At 30.5% G+C, this 26,688-nt stretch overlaps 2 protein-coding genes across 6 annotated transcripts in view; one reads left to right on the top strand and one right to left on the bottom strand.

Annotated features, from left to right (window-relative positions):
- The first annotated feature begins 2,018 nt into the window (after window positions 1-2,018).
- The window catches only part of LOC107453245 (uncharacterized), a 116,553-nt gene continuing 91,883 nt past the window's right edge, over window positions 2,019-26,688 (top strand). The window contains exons 1-2 of one of the 3 annotated variants that reach the window (XM_087165999.1): window positions 2,019-2,424; window positions 4,348-4,489. The gene's annotated coding sequence lies outside the window, so the exon portion shown is untranslated. Of the gene's footprint in view, window positions 2,425-2,662; window positions 2,814-4,347; window positions 4,490-26,688 lie in introns of those variants that run through there. The other 2 variants (XM_087166006.1, XM_087165992.1) reach the window with 2 other exon arrangements.
- LOC107453244 (putative monocarboxylate transporter 5) overlaps window positions 13,900-26,688 on the bottom strand; it is a 53,451-nt gene continuing 40,662 nt past the window's right edge. For all 3 annotated transcript variants that reach the window (XM_087165975.1, XM_087165971.1, XM_016069991.4), the window contains exons 2-8: window positions 25,962-26,236; window positions 24,800-24,943; window positions 23,646-23,915; window positions 20,336-20,604; window positions 18,147-18,471; window positions 14,899-15,186; window positions 13,900-14,495 (exon numbers count right to left, since the gene is read on the bottom strand). In XM_087165975.1, the coding sequence (XP_087022101.1) occupies window positions 14,341-14,495; window positions 14,899-15,186; window positions 18,147-18,471; window positions 20,336-20,604; window positions 23,646-23,915; window positions 24,800-24,943; window positions 25,962-26,157 (1,647 nt within the window). In that variant the 5' untranslated portion in view covers window positions 26,158-26,236 and the 3' untranslated portion in view covers window positions 13,900-14,340. The remainder of the gene's footprint in view (window positions 14,496-14,898; window positions 15,187-18,146; window positions 18,472-20,335; window positions 20,605-23,645; window positions 23,916-24,799; window positions 24,944-25,961; window positions 26,237-26,688) is intronic.

Raw genomic sequence — 26,688 nt, 5'->3', positions numbered from 1 at the left:
GTCTCAGATTCTTTTTTTATGTTTGTTATGTTTTAATTTTTGTCCTTTGGAATTCTTTTCTACAAAGAGTGAAAATTGCGACAATATCAGGAAGATATTTTTTCTTATGCAATAGGATGTTTATGTCAGGTAGCAATAAAAGCTTATATTTACTTTGGTTCGTTCATTGAACTAAAGACGAGTCAAAATTTCATTCCTAAATATTTGTTACATCAACATTAATGGTCGGGGAAATCAACTAGGAAATAATTTAAAAAAATTGTGCATTTTTATTTTTGTTTAACTTGAAAAGATCAGAATATTTTACGATGTTTTTTGTTTGTCAGAATATTTTACGATGTTTTTTTGTTTGTCAGAATATTTTATGATGTTTTTGGGTGAAAGTTTTACGGTGCAATGAAAAATGTCAACAAACAATCAAATCTTGAAATTGTGAAAGTTCTAAGACAATAAAATTAATCAATTACGTATTTCAAAATATTTGTTAAATATAATTAATAAATTAATAGATATTTAAATGGAAGTAATACCTCTTGACAATACGAACAATATTTCAAGTAGGATTGAAAAAAATGCTACAATAATTCTCAATCACGTGATGCGGGATTTCTTTTATGTAATTTAAAATAATGGAGTATGTTATTTATGCTAGATAAATAAGTGATTGCTCGATTTATGACACAAAAAGCAATAAATTGCGTGATCATTGCAAGGATAAATAGTCAATAATGAGATGGGTTAATGGAAAGGATCAGTGGTCAATAATGAGTATGGGTTAATGGAAAGGATCAGTGATCAGTAATGGGTATGGGTTAATAAAAATGATCAGTAGGCAATAATGGGTATGGGTTAATAAAAATGATCAGTAGGCAATAATTGGTATGGGTTAATAAAAAAGATCAGTAGGCAATAATGGGTATGGGTGAATAAAAAAGATCAGTAGGCAATAATGAGTATGGGTTAATAAAAATGATCAGCAGGCAATAATGGATATGGGTTAATAGAAATGATCAGTAGGCAATAATGAGTATGGGTTAATAGAAATGATCAGTAGGCAATAATGGGTATGGGTTAATAAAAATGATCAGTAGGCAATAATGGGTATGGGTTCATAAAAATGATCAGTAGGCAATAATGGGTATGGGTTAATAAAAAAGATCAGTCCTCAATAATGAGTATGGGTTAATAGAAAAAAGATCAATGGTCAATAATGAGTATTGGTTAATAAAAACGATCAGTGGTCAATAATAGGTATGGGTAAATAAAAAGGATCAGTGGTCAAAAATGGGTATGGCTTAATAAAAAGGGTTAGTTGTCAATAATGTATATGGATTAATAAAAATTATCAATGATCAATAATGGACATGAGCTATTTAAAAGGATCATTGGGCTATTAGAGTATGGTTTGATAAAAAATCATTGGGTAATAAGAAATATGTTTCTTTCATGAAATTCAAATTTTTATTCAATTATAAATTAAACGCATTAAAAATAAAAACTATCCATATCTTTAAATAAAATGTGTGATAAGAATGAATTATTCTTAAATAATCTTCTGAAGTTAAATATAAAATTAAAGCATCTGACGTGCATAATCATCACACGAGTGCGACGTAACTGATTCTTGTACTTTCTTGATGACGTCCTGTTACGTCACAGAAAACTTTCATTGTAGTCATCCGCTTCTACCTGAGGTACGTGATAGAACCAAACCGAGATTTTTAGAAAGATTTAAAGCAATATTTTTCAACTTTCTTTACTTAACATTATCATCCCAGATAAATACCATAATCTCCATTCCCTATTTAAGTTTGTATTATATTTGGCAGATTACGGCATCAATTACTATTGTCGAGTTGTTGTAAATTAAAAAATTGACAAAATGATCAAACTGAAGCGTGTTTTCCAGAAGTTCTAGAAAGTAAACATATTATTCTGAAAAACCTTAAGGTAATAAAACGAGCGGAATAGAAAGATAAAATTATATGAATGAATGGGAACGAAAAATAAATATTTCAGATTGCATTCAAGTGATTGTTTAGGCGTTGTCAAAACTTTCCTTGAAAATATGCATATGATTTATGCTTAAATAAAAAAAGTTTTTAATGTTATAGACTTATGAGGAAGAAGGCTGAGTAAATTATGATGCTGTTTTTGTCAGCAGCAAGCTATTGTAGCCATTATGCATTCCCAACTTATAGATTTCGACCCGAATTTGGATATCTGGGTCACGGTGGATCATCAATGTTTCTTGGAAAATAAAAATTAATTACTTTTATTTTAAATTTGAGATTTTTCGTTCTAAACTCGTTGTAAAACATGTGAACTCTTTGCTTACGTTTGTGTCACGAAATCCCTTCTTTCAAATGAATTTTATTACTTTTTTAAAGAAAAAAACTTTTGTGGTGCATCACTTTTAGAAAGGTTTGTACTAATGCAATTATTTTTATTGTTTATGAACAAACTAGATAACTTAATTTCATGGTTATCAATGGAAAAGCGTACGTGCTAGTTAATGCAAAATAGTTTATCTTACCCGCATGGATGGTTACAGTGGCGCTCACGTACTTAAGGACTGTGTTTTCAAAATAAATGCGTCATTATATTGGATGAATATTATGTTTTGATCAAGATATCTAAGATGTCGAATTCTACCTTAGTTGAACTTCAATCCTCAAATAATTGATTCGTGTTCACAAGTGTTTCATAAAAGTTTATTTAAAAAATATAGTATTTTGTTACGTTTCTTATACTTAAGGATAGTTTGTCTAATCATGAGTTATTGAATGATTACAATCAATTTATCGATCAATGTAAGTGTAATTTACTACATTATCTTTGTTTGATGCTTTAAAACATTATATTAATTTTTTTCCTTTTTTTAGTACAAATTTCAACATTATTATGAGTAAAGGAAAAAATGTTAGAAATGGACAGAGATGTCGAATAGATACTCTGAGAAAAGAAGGTTTAAGCATTAGAGAAAGTAGTAGGCGGTTAAAATTATCAAAAACAGCAGTTTTTCAAGCATTGAAATCTATTCAAGTGACCAAAAGTATTGAAAAAGCATCCCGAAAACCACGTCCTCGCAAAACTACTGAACGAGAAGATCGAATTATTCATCGAATTTCTGAAGCTGATCGTCACAAAACCGCCCCGGACACCAGAAAAGAATTCGCTGAATTAACAGGCAAGCACGTAAGCAATAATACCATCAAACGGCGTTTAAATGAGTTTCGGCTTATGGGTCGCGTATGTAGGAAAAAACCGTTGATGTCAAAGAAGAATATAGCAGCTCGATTAGCTTTTGCAAAAAGACACCGAAACTGGACATCGGCTGACTGGAATCGAGTTATATTTACAGACGAATCGAAGTTCAACAGAATGGGATCAGATGGCAAAAGTTATGTGAGGCGTCGAGTCGGTGAAGAATTTAATGTACGGTGTACAAAATCAACTGTAAAAGCTGGAGGCGGCTCGGTGATGGTGTGGGGTGCCATGACACGTTCACGATGTGGTCCAATTCACAAAATCGAAGGCATCATGGATCAGCATGTGTATGTGGACATTATCAAGACTGTTTTTCTGCCTTATTACAGGAAACTTCGCTCAAGAAAACCAATCATGCAAGCCGATAATGATCCAAAGCACACGAGCAAAACTGCGAAGGCCTTCTTGTCAAGCAAGAAAATCGAGGTTTTGCAGTGGCCTTCCCAATCACCAGATCTCAACCCGATCGAGATGCTGTGGATAGATGTGGATAAATATGTGAAACAGCAAAAGCCAAAAAATTTAGGTGATTTATGGAAATGTGTCCAAGAAGGCTGGGCCGCTATACCTTCTGAGCGATGTCCAAGATTAGTAGATTCGATGCCTCGTAGATGTGAAGCAGTAATTGCCGCAAAAGGCTTACCGACTAAATACTAGCTCCAAATCTTTTTTTTTGTTACATTTTTTACATTGTTATTAATTTTATTAACGATAAGAAATATTTATTTTGTTGTCCTTAAGTATGCGGAATGCATATTTTTTCTAAAATGTTACATACCTTAAGTATATCAGTTAGATAAATGATTTTCATTGTGAAAATATATAAAAAATAAGTTATTTGTTCCAATACATAATTATCAATTCAATAAACTTATGCGTGAACATTAAATTTTGGATTTTACTTTTCGTAAAGACATGTCCTTAAGTACGTGAGCGCCACTGTACGTACAATTAAACGGTTCCCAGTGAGCACAATCCGGTACAATACGGTTTTCAATCTACGATGGTAAATCTTTTCATTTTTTTAACACTTTACATGTTAGGATTGATAGAAATTAATTTGTTTCTAAATTCCAGGACAAAGCAATCTGAACAGAGGTTGAAGTGCAACAAAAGTTTGACCCAGACATATGTCGATGAAAAGACAGAACCTAGTTGCGTTTCAAAGAAATGAACAAGATAATATAATCGCAGATTGCGTTATAATTTCAGGAAATAGGTAAGTGTTATTTGTATGCTTATGATAAAATTAATAAATTATACTTAAAGAACTTTAGGTGAATATACGGCGCAAGCGAACATAAAAATTTGAATCTCCTACTCTATAACGCGTTAAAATTTTCTGCTAAAATGATCGCATTGCCTCGAAAAGCTGCAGTTTTGATATTGTGCAATCCTGACAAATTATAGTAGTATTTTTTATGATACACGTGGCTAATCACAATTGAAGAGCTCCGGGAAAGGACATGTTTTATTTATTTATATTCTCTTTCACCACTTTTGTTTAAAAGACTCGATGCAAAAATGATTGATTCTACATGATTAGAGGACTCGCCTCCCAAAGAACTAGATTCGAATTTGGAAATTCGCAATGGCCGGTCTAATCGAATTTTGCTTCCGGCTCGCACTGACTGCTGTGCTGACGTAAATTATTAGAATTGGCAAACAGAACATGGATTGGAATCCCCATACCGTCTTGCTTACCATGGGAGAGTTTCATGATCTTCCACTCCAAGCTAGTTCGATTAAAAAGAACCTCCACGAATGTTAACGTGATGCTTGTTTGACCCGATGCTCAATTCTGGAATATATATATATATATATATATATATATATATATATATATATATATATATATATATATATATATATATATATATATATATATATATATATATATATATATATATATATATATATATATATATATATATATATATATATATATATATATATATATATATATATATATATATATATATATATATATATATATATATATATATATATATATATATATATATATATATATAAATTAAGACAAGTATTATATTTTTCACACAATTTTCATTAATATACTTTTTTTTAAAATTGAGATAGAAATTATTAACCATTATTGCATGTGAAAGAATATTTTATTCTTCTCTAGTAGTTTTTAATTATAATGCATTATCTCTTTTTGTGTTTTAAAGAACAGCTGTTATATGATTGTTATTTTTCCCGTGAGAAAGCTTAAAATTTTTTTTAGTGTGTTGTGCATTCTATCTATATCATTATCTGAAAATCTGGCAATTTAAGAAAAATGCGTAATATTTATTACGAAACTTAAACAGAATAACTTTGAAAATATGTGACATGTTTCAAAAACTTTCTGACTTGGTTAAAAATAAAATAAGATAAAAAATTATGTTTGTGAATTAAATCGTCGTCATTATTATCCGGAAAATTACATTATAATACTTGATTTACTTATTTACAGGGAAAACTACTAAGATCATCATAAAAAAGTCTATATTTCTTAGTCACTTTAAGAATGCTATAATAAATAAAATCAATTTTTTACTTTATCATGCATAATTAAAACTAAATATTAAATATCTCTCTATTAAAAAATTTGAAGAGATGCCTTGGTTGCTATTTGCTATTGTGGGAGTGTTCAGCTTTACGTAGCATTTTGTTTTACTGCGTACAATATATATATATATATATATATATATATATATATATATATATATATATATATATATATATATATATATATATATATAATGCTCGGAGTTTCAGATATTTTAATTGACGATGTTTTAAACTTTCATGTACAGAAGGGTTGATGTACAGGGCTGGACATTTGTCTGAGTATTACAATGATTTTCTTTCCGAAGTGAAGACTGATATGCATTTTCAAACTCGTAACCATTGCAATCACAACCTACCAGCATGGAACACCTTGCTGAGCATTTTTAAGGCATAGAAAATTACATTTAAAGATTTCCACACTAATAATGGTAGAGTTCAATGTAGCTATCAGCATTTTGACTACATGCATAACAATTTGTTAACAGCAAATCAACTATTAATTATTATAATGACGCATTAATATATGAGGCAATTATTCTTCTCGAAAACATTATTTGCACGATGAATTTATTGTTATAATATCTCTTCTTCACGTTATCGTTAATATTTACTTTATTTCACCTGCACCCGTTGCAGATGTTAAAAATATGTGTTTGATTTGAAAAGATAAATCACACATTAATTTTTTATTTCTCGATATAACTAACTCCAACTGAAGATGTAAATAAGGAAACTAGAGATGTATTTCCGTGCATGTTGCATTAAAAATACGAAAAGATAGGCTTGTTGATATACAAGACATTTTACGATTATCTTTAAACCATATCTTTTCTCTATTTTTTTTCCTGCATTTAATTTCCGAAATTTAATTTTAAATAGGTTTTTTTCGTGTTTTAATGTTTTATTGATTTTTCTTCAATAGTTTCACACTACAAAAGAGGCAATCCTATTGTTAGCTGAGAAACAAAGTGAAGCTATAGTAGAATTGCAAACCTTTACGGTGGATGATCATCCACGATGTTCAGTTTATAGGATAATAACACTGAATTGTGATTTCTTAAAAAAAAGGGAAGATTTCAAATCCCCATTAGACTAATACATTTGATTTCAGTACTTTAATTTTTTTTTTTGCTCAGTGTGACTTTGAATATGGTTATTTAGAATTTAATAACTTTTTTTCTTCTTACTTAGCTATTAGTTTTGCAACCCAAGCATGAATATTTTAGCAAATTCTAATAATATATTTTAAGGTTATACGGAACATCCTTGATATTATCTTTGTAAAAAAAAGGAAAAAGCATTATTTGGGTTAATTAATACTGAATATAAATTAAAATGCCAACAAAAAATGTAGTAAAAATAGTAAAATATGTTTTGTCAGGGCAGCGTTGCCAGACTGTGATATTAAAAATACTACAATTTTATCTGAAAAAATACTACATATTTTTTAAGAGCCATTTACAGTAGTTATTTGGAAGTTTAAATAATATTAAAAAGATAAAATGCTAATAAAAGGATAATAATACTATTAAAAGGATTAAATAAAGGGATATATTACTACAAAAACTAGAGTGGCACTTCTCTTTGATTTACAAATTGAAAAAAGAAATAAATAAACACATAAACATACCACTTTTCAAAAAAATACTACGAAAAACATTACATTTTGAAAAAATACTACTGTAATATTGAAAATATTACTTATGGCAGCCCTGAGTCAGGGTTACCGATATTGAAGTGAGAAAAATTTGTTTGAGCCATAATTGAATAGAGAAAAAGCTATTAGAGTTAATATTGAAGTGAAAAAAAAAGATGAATGAGAACAAAATCTGACCAATTACCATAAATATCCATAGAAAAAAAAGAGATAGATTATTACCAGCAAAATTCAATAACTTCGTCTAGCGGTATTGGAAAAAATTCGCTTTTCGCTGGGAATCTTCTTTAAATTCCCTTATATTAAAATTAGTGTATAATATTTGAATCATGGTAGCAAGCATATTTATATACTTTCATACATTTATTAAAGTAAAATGAAACATTGGATTCTTACAGAATGTACAGGATCATTCAAAAAGATATACCTAATTTAATTACTGCATTTCACCAAATATAAATTGGTTATGAGCACTCTAGGAACGAAGAGTTTCCAAAGTTTTGTTTACCACTGGTTGTGGAAGTGATAGTTACGTCAATGCGTCAACAGTACATTAGATCACTAAACATTCTTTTTCTTGTATAGAATGCCTATCACCGAGATATTTTGTTATCGTTAGGATACAGTGAAAGTTTTAACCAATGTTAAAATACTTTTAAACTTCGTCTATTCATTTGATTGTAGAATGTTTAAGTCCAATTTACACTTTGTTAAATACTATTTGAGTCCATTTTTTGAAAATTTCTACATAAAGCAAAGTTGTCAATTTATATATTTTGTACTGTAACAACATTTAAAATTTACAATAAAAATTTATATGTGAGTTCATGTACCCTTATATAATACTCATACCCATTTCTTATAATCCATAATAATATTTTTATCCATTTATGATGCTCGTTCTATGCATTCATTATCATATTTAAATTAATTATTATCCATGAGAATGTACTATTATTTAACATCTCACGTCTTTGGGGACCATTTCGGTCACCTTTCAAAATTATCTTGTACAACATGCAAACCTTAATAGTAACCAAGCCAAGTGTACAGCGCAGTTGTATTTAAATGTTCGAATTCTTCAACCCCTCATCAAATCCTAGCACTTTAGTTAGATTTAATTCACTATACTAACCAAATTTTTCCACCGTTTAACTGTTTGCCGAAAACGGAATTACTTTGATTTCAATTTTAACTATTTTTAAGAGATGTCTGCGATATTTATGTGTTTTAATAATACTTTAAAATTTGTATGGCAGCCATTAAATCACACAAGTCGCCATAAGCATGAGTTTGGAACATTTCCGCATAGTAGACAGCAGAAGTATTAAAATTATTTCCATCTCTGTACTGTGGTAAGGCAGAATATTCATGCCAATGTTCTGTGGGTACCTTTTCATAGATGAAGGTTGACATGGTCGATAACTCCCTTCCCCCACATTGGCGACTTACGGACGTGATATGATCACGCCTATCTTGACAGTAACGCCCACTTCAATCTGGTAACGCCTACTTCAATGGATGGTCCACATTGAACAGTTGACTTGCTACTTGTGACTGCGACATTATCCACCTCCTCACGTTGTTGCTACTAAGTCTCGTCTCGATCATACACAAAGTCAGCCTGCATACACTCGACTGCTAAAGGCAACACAGGAGTGACTACGACCGTAAAGTTAATATACCTCTCACATTCAGCACTCAAAAACCCGGTGACCTTAATCCAGCTCTCCCGGTCTTTCACAAGTACAGCAACTAGTGGTATCCGTTTATCGAATTCTATTCCTGATAAAATTCTGGTGGGGGAGTATTGTGGCGTAACTACCGCTACGAAAATTAAACATCAATTCGCTGGTACATTAGACATGCTAACTTGATTCAATCACGAGGTACCTTTTGATAGATGAAGGTTGGCATTGTCGATAACTCCTCCCCCCCACAGTTCCATTATGTGCTGTACTACTTCTTCAGAGATGCCAACTGCTCCGGACACACCAAAATAATTAAAAAACGGTAAATAATTAAAAAGCAAATTTTGCAAATACGACTATTATTGCTTGCTTTTAAAAAGGTATAGCATGACATTAGTACCAAAAAGTGGTGAATCATATAAATCTACGAATTATTAAGAAATAGTGGTGGATATAAATCCACTAAACAGAATTTATTAAACCAAGAATTACAATTGATAAACTACCACTTTAAAATATATATTTGCTGTCCGGAGCAAGTTGGCATCTCTGCTTCTTACGCACCTCGCGAACCATAACTTGAGTATCGTATAATGTACATACGCTTGTATGATAAAGACAAGCTCCGTTACTTATAATTGGTATGACAGTATGTGGCATATTAACACAGTTTATGTTTAAAATTTCTACAGCAATTTGTGAAAGGGTCAAAAATATATCTAAATAATTACTTCGTAACAAAGTTTTTATTAAAATAAAAGAAATGTATTCTAAATAAATTCTTGAGGTACAGCTAACTATTCAAAGGGGCTAAAATTATTTTTTACAACAACCTAACACAATGAATCGAAATAAATACTTAACGTATAGCTATATTTTTTAAAACACTTCTTGAACTTTTATTTAAGACAACCCTACAAAGTGAATAGTGTTGCCAATGGATAGAGAAACACCCAACTTTATGGCATCATAGAGGGGAAACATACGATTATAAAACAACACTATACTCGTACCTCATTTTAATTAATCTATTGAAGCTAAATATAGCATTAATGTATTCATAACGCACGTAATCATTACACCAATGTTACGTAAAAAGAACTTGTGCTTAAATCATGACGTTTCGTCACGTCACACAAGCAATTTCTACCTATAAGCTTTTACCTGAAGTAAACAAGAATTCCACTAACATTTAGAAAGTGATATTATCTAACTTTCTGAGCTTTATCACGCCGTTCCAAATGTATGTATGTCAAAATCTACTTCCACTGTTTATGTTTGCAGAGGCTTAGTAAGATTGATTACATCAGAATCAACTGCTATTGCCGACACGTTGTAAATTTAAGAAAGACAATACGTTCAAGATTTAAGATGCTTTCTAGAATTTCCCAGATGTGGTAAACATATTTTTTTATGCCGAAACTCTTCGTTGAATGCGAAGAAGTTTGTGGAAGAATATGTCATGTGATGTTTTGTGAAATTTTAGAACCTATTTCAATTAACTGTAATTGTGTAGGGCACCAAATAAAAAGAAGGCATCTTAATGGTTTAATAATTTCGAACTAATATGCAGTCTTAATGATTTTAGGCTGATCAGGATGATTTTAAATATTCTAATTAATATAAGACAATATATCATAAAGTCAAAAATGTGTTTTCTCTGAATACACCTACTTTTTTTCCACCTATTCTGATTTTTGACTTGTAAATATGGGAGGATTTAACCGCAAACTGCAAAATATAATTTCGATAGTTTAAGTGGGAGAACGTACCAAGACTTTGGACACATAATGTTAATTTCACTCTTTCCTTAATTTATATATCTCCGAAACAAATTTTGACTAAATAAAACTTTTTTTGAGCACAATTGAAAAACTCATTTGTCTAAAGACAAGTCAGTACAAAATTTCATTTTTTTAAGATAATTTATTAAGCCTTTCCTTTGTCAGATAATTCAGTAACTTTTGCTTTTTATTCCAATAATAAGCCTAACTTTAAATTATAAAGATGAACACTTACTAACATCATTTTAAATTATGTAATTTCATATGAAAAACTGCAAATTCAAGCGGAATCGGGTACTTACAGATCAAGAAGAAGAAGAAGATCACGAATACTTATGCATGTGACCTATGACGCCAGCTCCAGCTAATCGTTTTTTTTTTCTTTTATAACCGCCGTTGAACAGCCAACCCAATTTTTGGGTTTACGACTACTAATGTTCAACTACGTAACCTTGTAATTTTGAACCCAATCCAGAAGACAAGGGAACTCCTGGATCAAGTATTGGGAGAAATTTGTCTTCGTGGAGGACTTTTTGATGGAACTAACCCGCATTTGCGTTACATGGAGGGGAAGACCACAAGAACCCCCCACGCTTAGCCTGAAGGCAAAAGGACTCTAACCCATGATCCGTCTACCTCTGAGGATATTTCACGTCAGCACTGTGGCCAGTGCAAGCCGGATGCGGAATTTCGACTGGGATTCGAACCCGGTTCACCTCATTGGAAGGCGAACGCTCTATCCCCTGAGCCATCGCGGCTCCCAGTTAATCGCTTATAAGCAAAATGACGTGTTTATGTTAAGTAAAGTTTCTCCACATAAGTTAGAATGTTAATTAACGCGAAGTTTATTAAATACAGCGCCGTATCATACATCAAATTTGCTGAAATATAATTCTTTCTCGGTTACGTCTTTTACTTAACCTAGATTTATTATTTGTTTATGCATTTTATTGTAACGATGATATATTTTTGTTTTGAGTACCTGAGAACTTCGATGCATAATTAGTTTGTTTATGTTCTACATGGCTTCATGCCTATCTTTGTGTAAAGTAAGAAATATATAGTGAAAAGATTAAAATCTTTGTGGAATAAATTTTTTGTAAGAATATAGAATGTGTCACTTAAGAGAACTGATACTAGACGAGCATTGCTTACTCGAAATAGAATGGAAAGAACAGTTGCTAACGTAAACAAATGCCACATTTCAACAACCAACCAGGATCGAGATACCCTTACTCCGTCACTTACAGGAATCCCATTGGTCGAAAACAAAATTTTAAAATATACCTATAGAAGTTTCCTTTCTTAGGAACTATTAAGTTAATTTCTTTTAAGTTTTAGGTTATGTTAGTTGAAAATACAGAGTTGAAAACTATATCAAAATATTAAACTATATCAAATATTACCTCGAGATTAAAATTATTATTATTTTAAAATTTTAAAATAAAAATTATAAACCTCCTAACAAATTATATATTGCCTCAAATTATCTTTGAATAAATGTATTTTATAATTGTGTATAATTTTTTTTTGAATTATGTAAATAGTTACAGAGATATGGCGAAATACGTTTATTCAGAAAAAAACTAAGTCATTTCGTTACTTCCTAAATTAATTAGCATATTTAAAATTAAATTATTCAAACCATTAAAATTGTATATTAGTACAAACAATTTCGGTCATTAGATGAAAATTTATTCAAGTGTTCTGATTTTTATTTTGCGTACTATATAGTATTAAGTTGAGGAGTCAGTTTTAAAGGAAGGCTTATTTCTGTGAGTTGAAACTTCCCTTAAAGCTGCGTGGTTCAAAATAATATGCAATTTTCCTGTGCCACGTTGTTCTTTCAGCTATTCTGAGTAGAAGTAAAACAAAAAAATCCTGTAAATTCTGAAGAAAAAATAATTTCATATAAACCATTAATTTTAAGTCTAGATTGATTTTCATGACGTATGATCTTTGAGTATGCATTGTTGCATAAAAAGAAAGCGTAAAGGATGCATGTCATGCAAACGTAAAGTGCTATTTTCGTACAAGGAGATAAACTTTGTTGCCACATAGCCAGTAATATTTGACGTCAAACTGACGTCGGAAATTTCGAGTTTCTAAAAGACTCTGTAACATCACTCTTTCGTAAACCTTACTAAAAGTAACTCCGTTTCTACGTGGTTTTTAAATAATGAAACAACCTTTTTTTTTAAATTACCAATAAGCTCCGTTCCAACCCCAGTGAATACTTATCAATCAATTCGTCATCATTTTTTTCTTAATGTCGATAAAAATAAGTATTAAATAACGAGCAATGAGTGGTTAAATAACGGAACATCATTTAGTGTAATACTTTAAGAAAAATTATTGGATTTCGCAGAATATTGTTGGATTCTGCAATATTTACAATTGGGCGACCTGTGTGTTAGAAAAGAATTCTAGATCTCAAATCATTGTTGATATTGATCGATGCATTTAACTGTTTAAATGTGTGCAATATGTGCACAGTTATAGATTATCACTTAAAGAGATAGTAACTGCTTCACAATGCTTGTTAATCCAATTTTTGACATTCTGTTAATGCATGTCAGGAATTGTATCCACGTGCAAAGGATGCAATAGCCCCTAACTTCTGAATGATTTTATTTTTAAGATCTCCAATTTCTTTTCAAATATTTTTTTACTCCACACACAGATCAGTCTCAATTGAAAATCAATCAATTCTTGTATCAATTGAAAAATGTTTTGCTATATCAATTGACAAACATATAAAAAACACATGCATTTTTATCTTTTCGTGAATTCAAGTTTGCCTGAATGGAAATTTAACATTTTTTTCCCAGTTCCAGCTGTCTTGGAAAGCTTACAGCTTTCCAAGAGAGATAGATAGGTAAAATAGATAGATAGGTATAATAAGAAATCAAACTGTGACTGTTTTTATAAATTTTATCTTTTTTTAAATTCGTTTCGGCAGATTACATCAGAAAAGACTTCCTTTGACTGTTGAAGATTATTTTAACTACTATTACGTAACTTAAATTTGGCACTCTTTTTAATGCAAATGTTTTTCTTTGGCACACTATTTGCAGCAAAGGAAGACTGTTCTGAACATTTTCTGAAGTGCATGAAGCCTATGGAGAATAACCATCTTTCAAACCTTTCAACAGTTTCACACGACGTTTTACTTCCAATAAACTCTCTCGAGCTTGTCTTCTCACAAAAGCTTCGTATCTTTTTTCCAACTCATTTCTTTCATCGACTGTAATTGAAATGCCCCTTAACTGATGATGATGATGTATCGGGCGCAAGTGGAAAAGAGTAGACTTTTGTTGCTTGTAAGCTGTACTCGTCAGGTACGAGTACTGTGGGTTATTTAGACATTAATGCTGTTCTGAGACTCTTCAATTTTGCTATTTTTCCATCTTACTAAAACTGGTTCGACCAACCAGAATGAACTAGATGCAATGGTCAGTCCTCCGAGTAGGTAGTACATTCCATCGTAGGACCCATAATGATCTCTGAAATGGCCTGCAATAAAGCGAAAAATAAAATTATATACTTTTTATATGCAATGAACAAGGTTTTTCGAATTCATAATAATTTTGAAAAATTGCAACCGAAATAATATATCCCCTTGTAAACTGTAAATTCAGCACCTAATAATTCATAATGTAAGGAGGTGATTTGATCACTTCCTACAAGTGATCAACACAGTGTACCGGTTAAATTCATTATAAAAAACGCTCCCACATTATTACAGACCTACCTCCAACTTAAACCTGATTTCATGATTTCTCTAGAATGACTAATTTGCTGTTCAATAAGCTTTATTTCTATACGTGATATATAAACTTGTTTTCTTTTTATTAACAAACTAGTATAGTTTTAACATTTAAAAAGAACTATAAATTTGACAGAAATAAACATTTACCTATAAGAAATGGTATCCCAAATGGCACAAGTCCAGAAGCAAAGCCATAACACCCCATGGCTATGGACTGCTCTTCTTTCTTGACATTTTTAAGAATTATGACAGGCATGCGCACCAGCATGCTTCCAGCTGTCAGGGAGTAAAAAGCCACCAGTATCAGGTACTCCGGCAGAGTTGACGCAGCTGGCAGACACAGTATGAACGTACCTTGAAGGAACAATGTCAACATCATGTAATTGGGCATGGACATCAAGTTTTTGTCTGTCACCCAACCGAAACAAAGGCGTCCTGCATGGGAAAAAGAAGAATAAGAAAACAATTACACGATAGTTATTGTAAGTTTTTCGGGCAATTACTCTTTCAACCAATGGTATTAATAGTGAATAATTATGAAAAACTAGTGGGCTGCGCCTCCTGCTCGCTAACGCTCGCCAACCCCCGAAAATTGCTACGCAATCTTATATAGTTTGCCCCGCAGACCAAGCTCGCTTTGCTCGCTACTAACTTAGGTGCATTGCAAATGCACAAAATTCTAAGAATTCAAAACAATCATTCAAATCTATATAACAACATTTTTTAAAAAGAAAAATTGCATCTTTGTAGTAAATACTAATTCATTAAAATAAATTTGAATTCAAATAAATGACATGTAATTCGTTAAACCTATTAGAAATGTGCTATAGTATAAAATCTTAAAGCGTAACAGCACGACTGAGACTGATTTTTCAATGAATAACTAATAACAATAATAAAACAAATAAATTCGTGATATAAATCAAAAATCGTCAAATAAATTCGTAATATATAAATTCGTAAAAAAAAGCGCTTTCGACAAAATACTAAAATAGAGATCTATCGACAAAGACTACTCACTTCTGCCTAGCTTAATAGTATGAGATTGCAGCAGCTGATAGGGTGAATTTCGGAAGAGATCACATTTGGTAAGAATGCTCTCTCTGGTTATTTCAGTTTCCGTTTTTAAAAGCGCTATATGTTGAGCCACCTCAGCTAGATTTGGCATGTGACATTTTTAGCGGCAATCATTGGTCGATTTTATAGCGTTGCCATTCAGGGAGTTGTAATGAGGCTTTTTTTTGTCGCCGTGTAAGAGAAATATATATATAGATAAGGCTAAAAAGGTCTTACTCCTCGCAACCAAACTCAAGCGTCCAAGAAGAGGAAACGAAGGAAAAAAAACAATATGGAATATATTATTTTCACTGATGTTGCTTATTCTCAAAGATCGTACGAAAATAAGTTGCTCTCTTTTTCTCCTTATTGTTCTGAGCCTAACTCAGAAGACAAGACAATTTGTACATTAAGAATCACGAAAATTTTACTACTTTTTTTTTGAAAAATTAAACTTTGTTGAGTATAGTCAGCTCAGATCGAGGGCTATTAGGATTTTGAATCTTGTATTTTTTTTAAACACGAAGATAAAGAATGAGCTGTCTAATGGTCACGGTGCAAATAACTACCATAGTGTCTGTGCTCTAGCAGCAGATTTCGATTGATTTTGTAAAATTATATTCAATTAGACTCAAATTAGTTTTTTTTAACTTGAAGATAAAAAATGAGCTAGCTAATGATCACGGAGAAAAATATTTTACAAGTCTCAATTAAAGACTTTTTTTCTGGAGATAAAGAATGAACTACCTAATTGACCCGGAGAAAATGGCTTTCTTAACGAATAGGCTCAAGCACCAAATAAATAGCATCAATTTTAGTATGATTTTTAAAGTATAAATTAGAAAACTTAGTAGAAGAAGATACTATGTAGTATTTTAATGGATAAACATTGTTTCAGAAACTAAATTTCCAAAGTACATTTTTACATTAACGTTATTGCATTTAATGACCTAGTAGAAAAATATGAAGTCTTATTTATCAACTGCGTATAATATGCTTCTAAAAACCTAACATTTCGTGCTTTTCAGGCTGCTAAACTTCTAATATATGCATTAAGAGTTGGGTTTCGTTGGGCGATTTCTCTAATTTGCTTTTGTATTAGCACATTTTCAAAAGTAGAGCATTTTATGTTTAAAAATAATATAACATAAGGCGTTCCGTAAGGATCACTTTTTATGTTTATTTGGAATTTTTATCAAAAATGAAGAAAGCGAATAAACCCATAAAAAGCGGCACATTGGTATTCAAACAAGGAAAAGAAAAACTTCATAAAAACTTGAAGAATTATTTGCAAGGAAGGTAGGATTAAAAACATTCAAACCTATTTGGTCACAGGAAAAAGAGAAGATAAAAGGTAATTATTAAAAGCGCGTTAGAGTTTTATAAAGCAATCTAACTAGTTCTAATGTTTTTTTTTTTATCCCGTCTCATCTAATAGTGATTCGTCTAGCTTTGTTTTCTGCGCAGGTGAAGAAGACAAGATTTAATTTTTATTTTATAACCGCCGTTGAACAGCCGATCCAATTTCAAGTTTAGGACTACGAATATTCAACTCCGTAGCTGTGAAATTTTGAACCCAATTCAGAAGACAAGGAAACTCCCTGATCAAATATAGGGAGAAGTTTGCTTTCCTGGATGACATTTAGATGGAAATAACCAGCATTCACGTCACATAGAAAGGAAAACCATGAAAACTTTTCACAGTTATCCAGACGGCAAACGGACTCTAATTCATGATCCGTCTATCACATAGAATACCTTTTACATCAGCATTGTGCTCAGCGCTTGCCTGTTCGGATTGTCCAGCCATCGCTGGGATTCGAACCTGCAGATCATTACTTCAAACTGCAAATTTCGCCTAATTCGATAGTAATCCGATAGTAATTTTGTTTTTTTCCTTGCAGGAGACGAAGGCAAGATTAAAAATATGCAAATCTGTTTTGTCACAGTAGGAAATAGAGAAAATTGAGAGGTTATTATTAAAAAGAATTTAGAGTTTTATCAGGCAATTTAACTACTTTTAATAATTTTTTTTATTCCACCTCACTTAATAGTAATTCTTTTGAATTTGTTTTTTCCATGTTGAATTTTCATATTGAAATTCCTGATATGTACATTTCTTAAACTTTGTTTATGTCATATATTCTAAAAATATGAATTAAAAGTGATAATTGCTAAACAAATTACTTATTAAAATAGAAACTTTGTGTAGATAAACTGTTGATCATTTTTAAATCGATCGATAAAGTGATTAATTAAGATTATCTTGTGCTATATTGAAATTACACAGCTAGACAGACGTTGTGATAGCCTGAAACGTGGCAGTCACCAATACTCACCAATGATGTCGCCAAGAGCCATTGTGTGAATCAAGTATTTTCCAGCTGTTTCAGGAAGACCTTTGTCTTGACTATAATCCACCATACTAGTCATGATCGGGATGAAGACGAGAACATATGTGCACATGCACACACAAATCAGCAGGAAAATTGGATTCGTGTAAAGTTTGGCAATTGTTCTAATGCTCGATAACCAACTATTCTTATTTTCTTTCTCGGCCACCTTCTCAACGACATTTTCTTTATTTAAATCTTCTTTTAAGGAAGTTTGGTGATCTAAAATGGATGTTGAGTTGTTTTCTTTGGCAATTGATAAAAGGTTATTCTAGAAATTGACAAAAGAATCATATTAAATCTAGCAAGTTGTAGAAATATAAATCGTCATCCAGTACATTTCTAGGATTATTTGAAAAGATTTGTACAAATCGTAGCGCTATAAAAGTATTTTTATTTTACCAGAAACATGTTAATAAGTTGTATTAGTAATATCGGTAACCTTACAGAAAATATCAGTGATGTTTATATTTAAAATGATATTCCTTAAAAATTAAATGTATTTGATCATTAGTTTTAAAAAGAATATGGTCCCGCGGTGGAATGATAGTAAAGACACGGTTCCCAGTAGAACACGAAGCGCAACATCATGCGCGAAATCAAGCATCATGCGCTGTGGTTAGTAAGCGGGTGGGTAACCTCTTTGATCAGTCTGCGTAAGGACCGAGGGAGCACAGCATCGGTCCTAGTTAAACTCTTCTACCATAAAGTGCTTGACATCACACGCAGATCGTCGGGTAACCAAAGCAGGGGAGCCATCTCCTCTGCAGAGGAACAAAATTGCGATGGAATGTCTTCGAATCATCCTCAAAGATGTTTCCCAGACAGTGGCCAATATGTGCAGCTCTAGTGCGACGTAAATTGAGTGCCTACCTACCTTAAAAAGAATATGCTCATTTCAGAAGCAGAAAAGCATTCGCAAAAATCTAAACAATCAGAATGACTTCTAAGTTTATGAAGACATTAGTTACTAATTATAAAAATTGACTATTATTTTCAAACTCAGAAAGATATTGATTACAAACTGAAAATGAAATTTTTACTTGCGTAAAGCCTCTTAATATCCGAATCTCCCTGATCTTAGAATAAAGCAGATTCATATTTATGTGTAAAGAAAATATAATATGTGCTTATTCAAATATATGTCTAAGAAACGGAATAATGCAGATGCTAATGTGAATGAAAACACAATCTTGTGAATTGAAAAGTGTACAGTACGCAAAATAAAAAACAGACCATCCTGAATTATTTTTAATCTATTTATAGGATATTTCTGTTCTAGGACTCAATAATAATGGTTTGAGGAAGTGAGTTTAAATATGCAAATTAATTCAGACGATATTTTAAGTTACGAAATCAGATACAAAAACGTACTTTCTCTGGATAAACACACTTTTTCTTCGTCGAATTTTAAAGAAGCCGTTTTTTTAGAATTTGATTTCTCAGAAACCGTTCGACAGATTTCGTTCAAATTTGTATTATGCCATGTAAAATTACGTTTTTTTTAAAATGATTGATGTAGAAAATTATAAACCTTACAGAACTAAAAACAAGAAATGCGCCCTTTTAAAATGTAAACCTCAAAAATATAAAAATTTGAATTATAAAAAACCCTTAAAATATAAGAATTATAAACCTTAAATTCAAAATTTTTTCGACCATTAATAAATAAAATAATAATAATAATAATGAATATTACAATTGTGTGCAAAAATTTTCCAATTTGGTTGAAAGTTTTTTGAGATATGACGAAAACACTATCATTTAAACCCAGAGTTGTATACAAAATGCAATCATGTATAAGAAACACAATCATGTAGATTCGAAAAAACGAAATGACACTGATGCTGATGCATATGGGAAGCACAAACATGTATTCGAATGTGAAAGATAAACAACAATCTTTAAATAGTGCACGTGGCATCCAATTAAGATGGTTCAATTGTTAATATCCTGTACATCAAAACCAGTTTGATTGCCAATACAACTTAAAGACTCCTCTTTAACTCTTTTCTTTTATTTGAGCACGGGTATTTGATTTTCTAAAAAAGTTATCCTATTTACTATTATTTAGTGTTTAAAAAATAAAACTGAGTTATATCATGCTAAATAAGAAGAAAAAAAACATTTATTACTTGAACATATAGTTTCTTTTCCTCATGATTTTCATTTTCTAATTCAAAAGCTAAATTGTCCACTCCTCCATTTTGCAACTTTTTCTCCAGTGTGACCAGGAGATTCGTCGCCGAGTGAGATTTCATTGGAACATTGGAAGCCTCCCTGATTTTGTTCTTTTCTAGAAGGTTAGGATTCAGCGATACAATGCTCAGCTTCTTATTTGCATTTGATTTGACATACTCTTCAGGAATCACATACATTTGTGCTTTCGATTTCAAGCTGGTTCCTGCAATATTGCAATCTTGTACAATCAGTGAATCAATCTTATTCGAAATGCTTTGCCCTAACAATGTAAAGGGGATCAGCCGTTATATTTATCATACAATTCTAATAGTTTAGTAAAAAACAACGGTGAAAAGTTCCTAAAATAGTGAAATAAATGTTTTTAAATTTTATTTCTATCGAAGTTTTTATTTTTCTTCTAACCGATTTCACTCAAATTGTCCGCTTCGGCGTTTAACTCTTTAAAGGACATTTTTTTATAGCAAAGTTACGTGAAAATATAGGGACTGAAATTGAATTTATAAAAAGTAATTCATTAAGGCTATTATCTAAAATTAATTTGATTTTCTAAACCATTTTTTTGGCAGGTTGGTGAGGGGAATTTTTAAACTTTTTCCTGCTGTAACAAATTGGCTTTAAACTGGTACTTTTGGTTTAAAAAATAAACGAAATTGTTAATTTTGTGTTCATAATTTCAAATAAACTAGGAGAAATAATCAAATAGACGAATGCTTGACCTTTAAGAGAAAAATAGTGTAAACTTCTTTTCTTGACCCAACGCTATTCTTTACTATTACCCCCATTGATGTAAACAAAGCTCTTCGTTTTTTCGATGTTTTCTGAAGTTATCAGAAGGTGGCAGCACAAGTGTAAGGGGAAAAATAATTTCCCCTGAACATTTAAAAATTAAGGAAGTTGGGAAGAAGTATACTTTCTACGTACTTATAATGGGTTAAATTGACATAATTTAACGCGTTGAATGCCACACTAATTTTACATGGTTTGCTCGTCCGAACAAAATGACTTTTGTGCGTTTGCATTAATTTATTCAAACCATTTAGTAACGATAATAATATAAAAAATTTAAAAGCATTAAAAATTTACTTGAATTATGTATTTCTAAAAATCTTGGCTTCGCCGGTCACCGGTGACTCCCATACCGCTACGAACAAACTCAGTGCCGGTCACCGGTGACCCCATGGCATTTGATGTGTTAAAATAAACCAAGCAAAGTTATTATTTCAATCATTAATGACTCATAAAATTTTTCTTACTTCGGTCATCAAACTGTATTGGTCATTGACAAATAAAATATTATATAATCTTTTTCTTTATAAAATTGTATTTGGATAAAGGACTTTAATAGTTGTGGCCAATTAATCTCAAATTGTGATTTATGGAAAATGTAGGAAATATATGAAATCAAATTTTCAATATTTCTGTATAATTTCCATGTTTTGAGGGTGAAAACATCTAGTCCATGAAATAATATTTATTCAACGAAAATAAGGTCTTATGACTGGTTTAGCAATTTAAATTATCATTTTCGATAAATTAATTAGCTTGCCATAATTATAGGCGATTCGAAACGAAAGATTGTAATTCGATACATGAAAATCTAAAAATTAGATAAGTTATTAAATGATTTCGATCCTTAATTGGATACGTACAACTCTCATTTTCATAAAATATATACATCATATGCAGTGAATTGTTTCCATTTTCAGTGAGTTTGTATGTTTTACCCAGTCAATAGTGTTTAAAAGATTGTTTGTGTCATAAAGTGATTTTACGAGCTTATAATACCAATATATAAAAAAACTTTTTTCATTTTTACATCCTACTAGTTTATGGCTGCGGCCAAAAACTACAGTTGAAAAAATACACAATATTCTATACAATATAAAGACATGAATATAAATTAAAGTAGATATATTTTGATAATTGATTAGTTATTTTGATTGATATATTTCTAAGCTCATACATAAGAGCAACATTAATTTTGTTTTGTTGCCTAATTTTCAGACTAAAGCAATATGATAACCGTTAAACTGTTTGTCAAAATGCACTGTAATGGAAAAATATTAAAGTCATTAACCTCATAAAATTTTTAAAAAAATTATAAATTATAAAGAAAATAATTTTTAATTATTTAAAATGCTGTATACCAAATGATATCAGAGATGCCTACTGCTCCGGACACGCCAAAATAATTGAAAAAACGGTAAATAACTACAAAGTAAATTTTGCAAATATTTGACTATTTTTGCTTGCTTTGTAAAATGTATAGCATGACATAAGTATTATAAAGTGATGAATTATATAAGCCTACGAATTGCTTAGAAATAGTGATGGATAAAAATCTACTAAATTGAATTTATTAAACCAAGAATCACAATTGATAAACTACCACGTTAAAATATATATCTGCTGTCCGGAACAAGTTGGCATCTCTGTGATATGTACATTTAAAAGGCATATAAATAATTCTATAAATGTAGTCGTAATTCGTGTAATGGGGGTGATATAAAGTGTGTAAGAAAACAATTATTCGGTAAATCAATAGATCAGTGTATCAATGCTACAAAAGCGCGTGTCAGTGTGTCTTTCAATCTAGTGTGGATTAAAGAAAATAGGTAATGAACATGAAGATTGTAGAGCTAACGCGTTTGCCGTTTAGACTATCACTATAGCAAAAATTTGGCAAAACCTACACTGTAAAAAACTCCCGTTCTCTTTACAGACTTTTTTTTTTATCATATTTGACGGTTTAAAGCAGTTTCGTTGACAAAGAGGTTTTTCTTTCATCATAATCATGAATAGATTAAAACCTGTCAAAAATAACCGAACTTATAATAGGTGTCTGTTTTTTTTTTTTAAATTGCCTGTTTAATAAACAGTTTTTTCACACAGCTGGCAGTTTTTTGCCATAAATTTAACAGAATTTTTTACAGTGTAGTTAATAGACTTTTCTACAATAACAGACATACTTGTCTTTTAATCATTTAAAACAAAATCTTTTTATAATTATCAAAAAATACAAAAATAATGACAAATGCTTCCCATGATTCTTCAAAAAGCGATCAAAATAATAGAAAAAATTCGTTAATATGTCTAATTTACTCTGAAAAAGATGCAAGTGGAGATGAAAAAATGTATAAATGAAGAAAAAATATTATGAAATATGTATTTTTTCATCTCCTTTCAGGAGGAGATTAAAAAACTAACTTTTTCATCGATTAAAATGTAAATGAATTTATTTACTTTCATTTGGGTTTTTTTGCCCATTTCTGATCCAGCTTGGAGATCTGAGAAGCATGGCGGCCGGTATGACGTGCAAGATGACCCCAGATAGAATAAGGAATGTTCCCTGCAATCCATATTGTTCAGTCAGGTATTCTATGAGGAAGGAGAAAAATACAGATCCAACACAAGCTCCTGACAAAGCAATGCCAGATGCAGTTGATCGATATTTTTCAAAATATTGGTTAACAACAACTTGAAACAACGTGTTGGCAAAAGCTTCGCCAGTACCTATTGAGAATAATTATTATTTTGATTAGTTAATTTGTAGACTTTATACGTTTAATATAATAATATTAAATACGAATGCAAAACTACACAAGCGGAGTAGGTTCATCAAATGGTTCCCATTACCTTTATGTAACCTGAGTTTATTTGTAATTTCTGATTAGCGCTAAAAGAAAACACAAATATTTTTAATTCTAAGTAGAAAAAACTTCTTTGAAAAAACGCGCTAAAAAGCAGCAGAAATTTCAGAAAAAAGTAGCAATAAGGAAAACGAAGGAAATAAAAATAGAAATATGACCACCGAAGCCGACGTCTTCAGGGGGTACCGGCCTCGGTAGCCATAAAAACAAAACCATTTCTATTAGAAATGGTTCAATTAGAAATGGTTTTGTTTTTATGGCTACCGAGGGCCGGTACCCCCTGAAGACGTCGGCTTCGGTGGTTATATTTTTATTTTTATTTCCTTCGTTTTCTTTATTTCTGATTACTGCCTGATCCTGAAATATAAACATATAATTTGCCCAAACCGAGGTAGCTTATCAAAGAGTTCTTATACCTGTTTCTGCAGTCTTTACGCCTGAGTTTATAATTCCCTTTAAATTTCAAACTGATGTATATTGTACAATAATTTGGGAGGATGTAGCGAGCATGAATCAACATATTAACAAACTAACCAATCTTCAGGAAAACTTCAACATAAAATTCATATGACTTTTTAGAAAGAAGAAAAAAGATAGAAACGATAGAGAATAAAAAAAGGACAGTTATACAATTATTCAATCTCTCCCTAAAATTTTTTAACTCCAACTAATTTCCTCCTTTTTATTTGTATTATTACTTATCAACATCAAACTGATAAATATAAACAAAAGCATCGTTTGTCTTACCATGAATTCCACCCCAGCAAACGGCAAGCCACCCGACTGTTGGTGCAAAGAAACTGAGACCAGCTCCTGTTGCGGCAACAACTGCCCCTACAAGAGTGACGGTTCGAATACCGAACCTTTGACCCATAATACCGACAATAGGACCTGAAATGAATCATCAAAATAAATAAATTGATACTATAATCGTTTACTGAAACTGTAGCTATTATTAATAAAGATTCTCCATTAGAAATCGGTAATGATAACTTTATGATAACTATCAATTAATTATAATTTTTGGCCATCGTTAATAAATGCGCATTTTTTTACTATTTCCGATTGCAAACTATTATAAAATTACTAATAGTCAACTATTATTAAACAATTTTAGGCAATTTTTTATTTTTATATCATTTACAATAATTGCCATCATTTGTGTAATACTACAAAAAATCCATAACGTCATACCATTATTAATAATGATTAATTATCAGACCATTACCCCTAATTAATATTTATTAGTTTATTACCAAATTTCATAGGATAAGAAAAGTTAACAATGAATGTTATTATGTTAGCAATGATTTTAAATGATTATTCCTCACTACTTCAGCTATTGCCTTGAATTTATTACTAATGTTATTCTTTATTAACTTTAATGCTTACATGAAATAAAATTATCCTTTATTATTTCTGCAGCAAAAATAATTGAGTATTACACCTTTTAATTAATTAATTGTTTTTTTATTTAATTAATTATTTTTTAAATTAATTAATAATGAAATAATTTTAAGTCATTTTAATTAATTAAATTTAATTCCTTCTAAATTAATTATTAATTGATTATTTTTAAATAATTATTAATTAACTATTTTTATTTAAATATTAATTAATTCCATTCTTAATTGTCTTAATTCTTCTTAATGCTTACAAGAAATAAAATTATCCGTTATTACTTCTGAAGCCAAAATAATTGAGTATTACACCTTTTAATTAATTCATTATTATTTATTTAATTAATTACTTTTTATTAATTAATAATGAAATAATTTTAAGTCATTTTAATTAATTAATTTTAATTCATTATAAATTAATTATTAATTGATTATTTTTAAATAATTATTAATTAATTATTTTTATTTAAATATTAATTAATTCCATTCTTAATGTAGCTAAAACAAACCTGATAGGCATCTCAGAGATTTCCTAAATGTAAATGGAATTGTTGCTTCTTCTCTGCTAACATCGTATGTATCGATAACAGCAACGTACAATATTCCGACCATCTTTGATATACCTGATAGTATCAAAGTGATAATACTTGCCGTGAAGGCAATGACCCATGCATGACCTTGATCTGGACCTTCACTGATGGTCATGGTTTCAGCTGGTGGTTTAATTTCCTTCTTCAATTGAAGATAGGGGATTGATGGTCTCTTCTTAGCTGGAAGCAGCGACCTTTTAAAAGAAAATCATATTTTAAAGAAATTGAATATTGCCAAGAGACAATTATCAAGATGATACTGTGAATTACATAAAAATAAGGTACGTATAGTTGAACACCAAGTGGTGGAACATGATCAAAGTACCATTGGATTTTACTTTTAGAAACATTAATAAAATGTTTAGAAAACATATTTTTTCAACGAAACCATTTTATTTAGAAATCTTTCAGAATAATATAATCTTCTATTACCGTAATCAATTGTAAAATATTGTACATGGAAAACTGTGTGCTTTTAAAAAGTAACATAACACAATCTTCTATTAAAAGTTTAAACATTAAATAATTTTAATAATACGTCATTGATGCATCATATTTGAACCTTTAGGAATTTGTAAATGAAATAACAAAGTTTCTCAATCTATTATGAAAGAATTAATCATAGGTTTAGTTTAATTAAAAAGAA

Source organism: Parasteatoda tepidariorum, chromosome 1 (genome assembly GCF_982258835.1).
Source record: "Parasteatoda tepidariorum strain Cologne lab strain chromosome 1, Ptep-v5.0, whole genome shotgun sequence".
Classification (NCBI taxonomy): Eukaryota; Metazoa; Arthropoda; class Arachnida; order Araneae; family Theridiidae; genus Parasteatoda; species Parasteatoda tepidariorum.
Note: the sequence above shows the minus strand (reverse complement) of the source record. Positions and strands in the feature narration are given on the sequence as shown.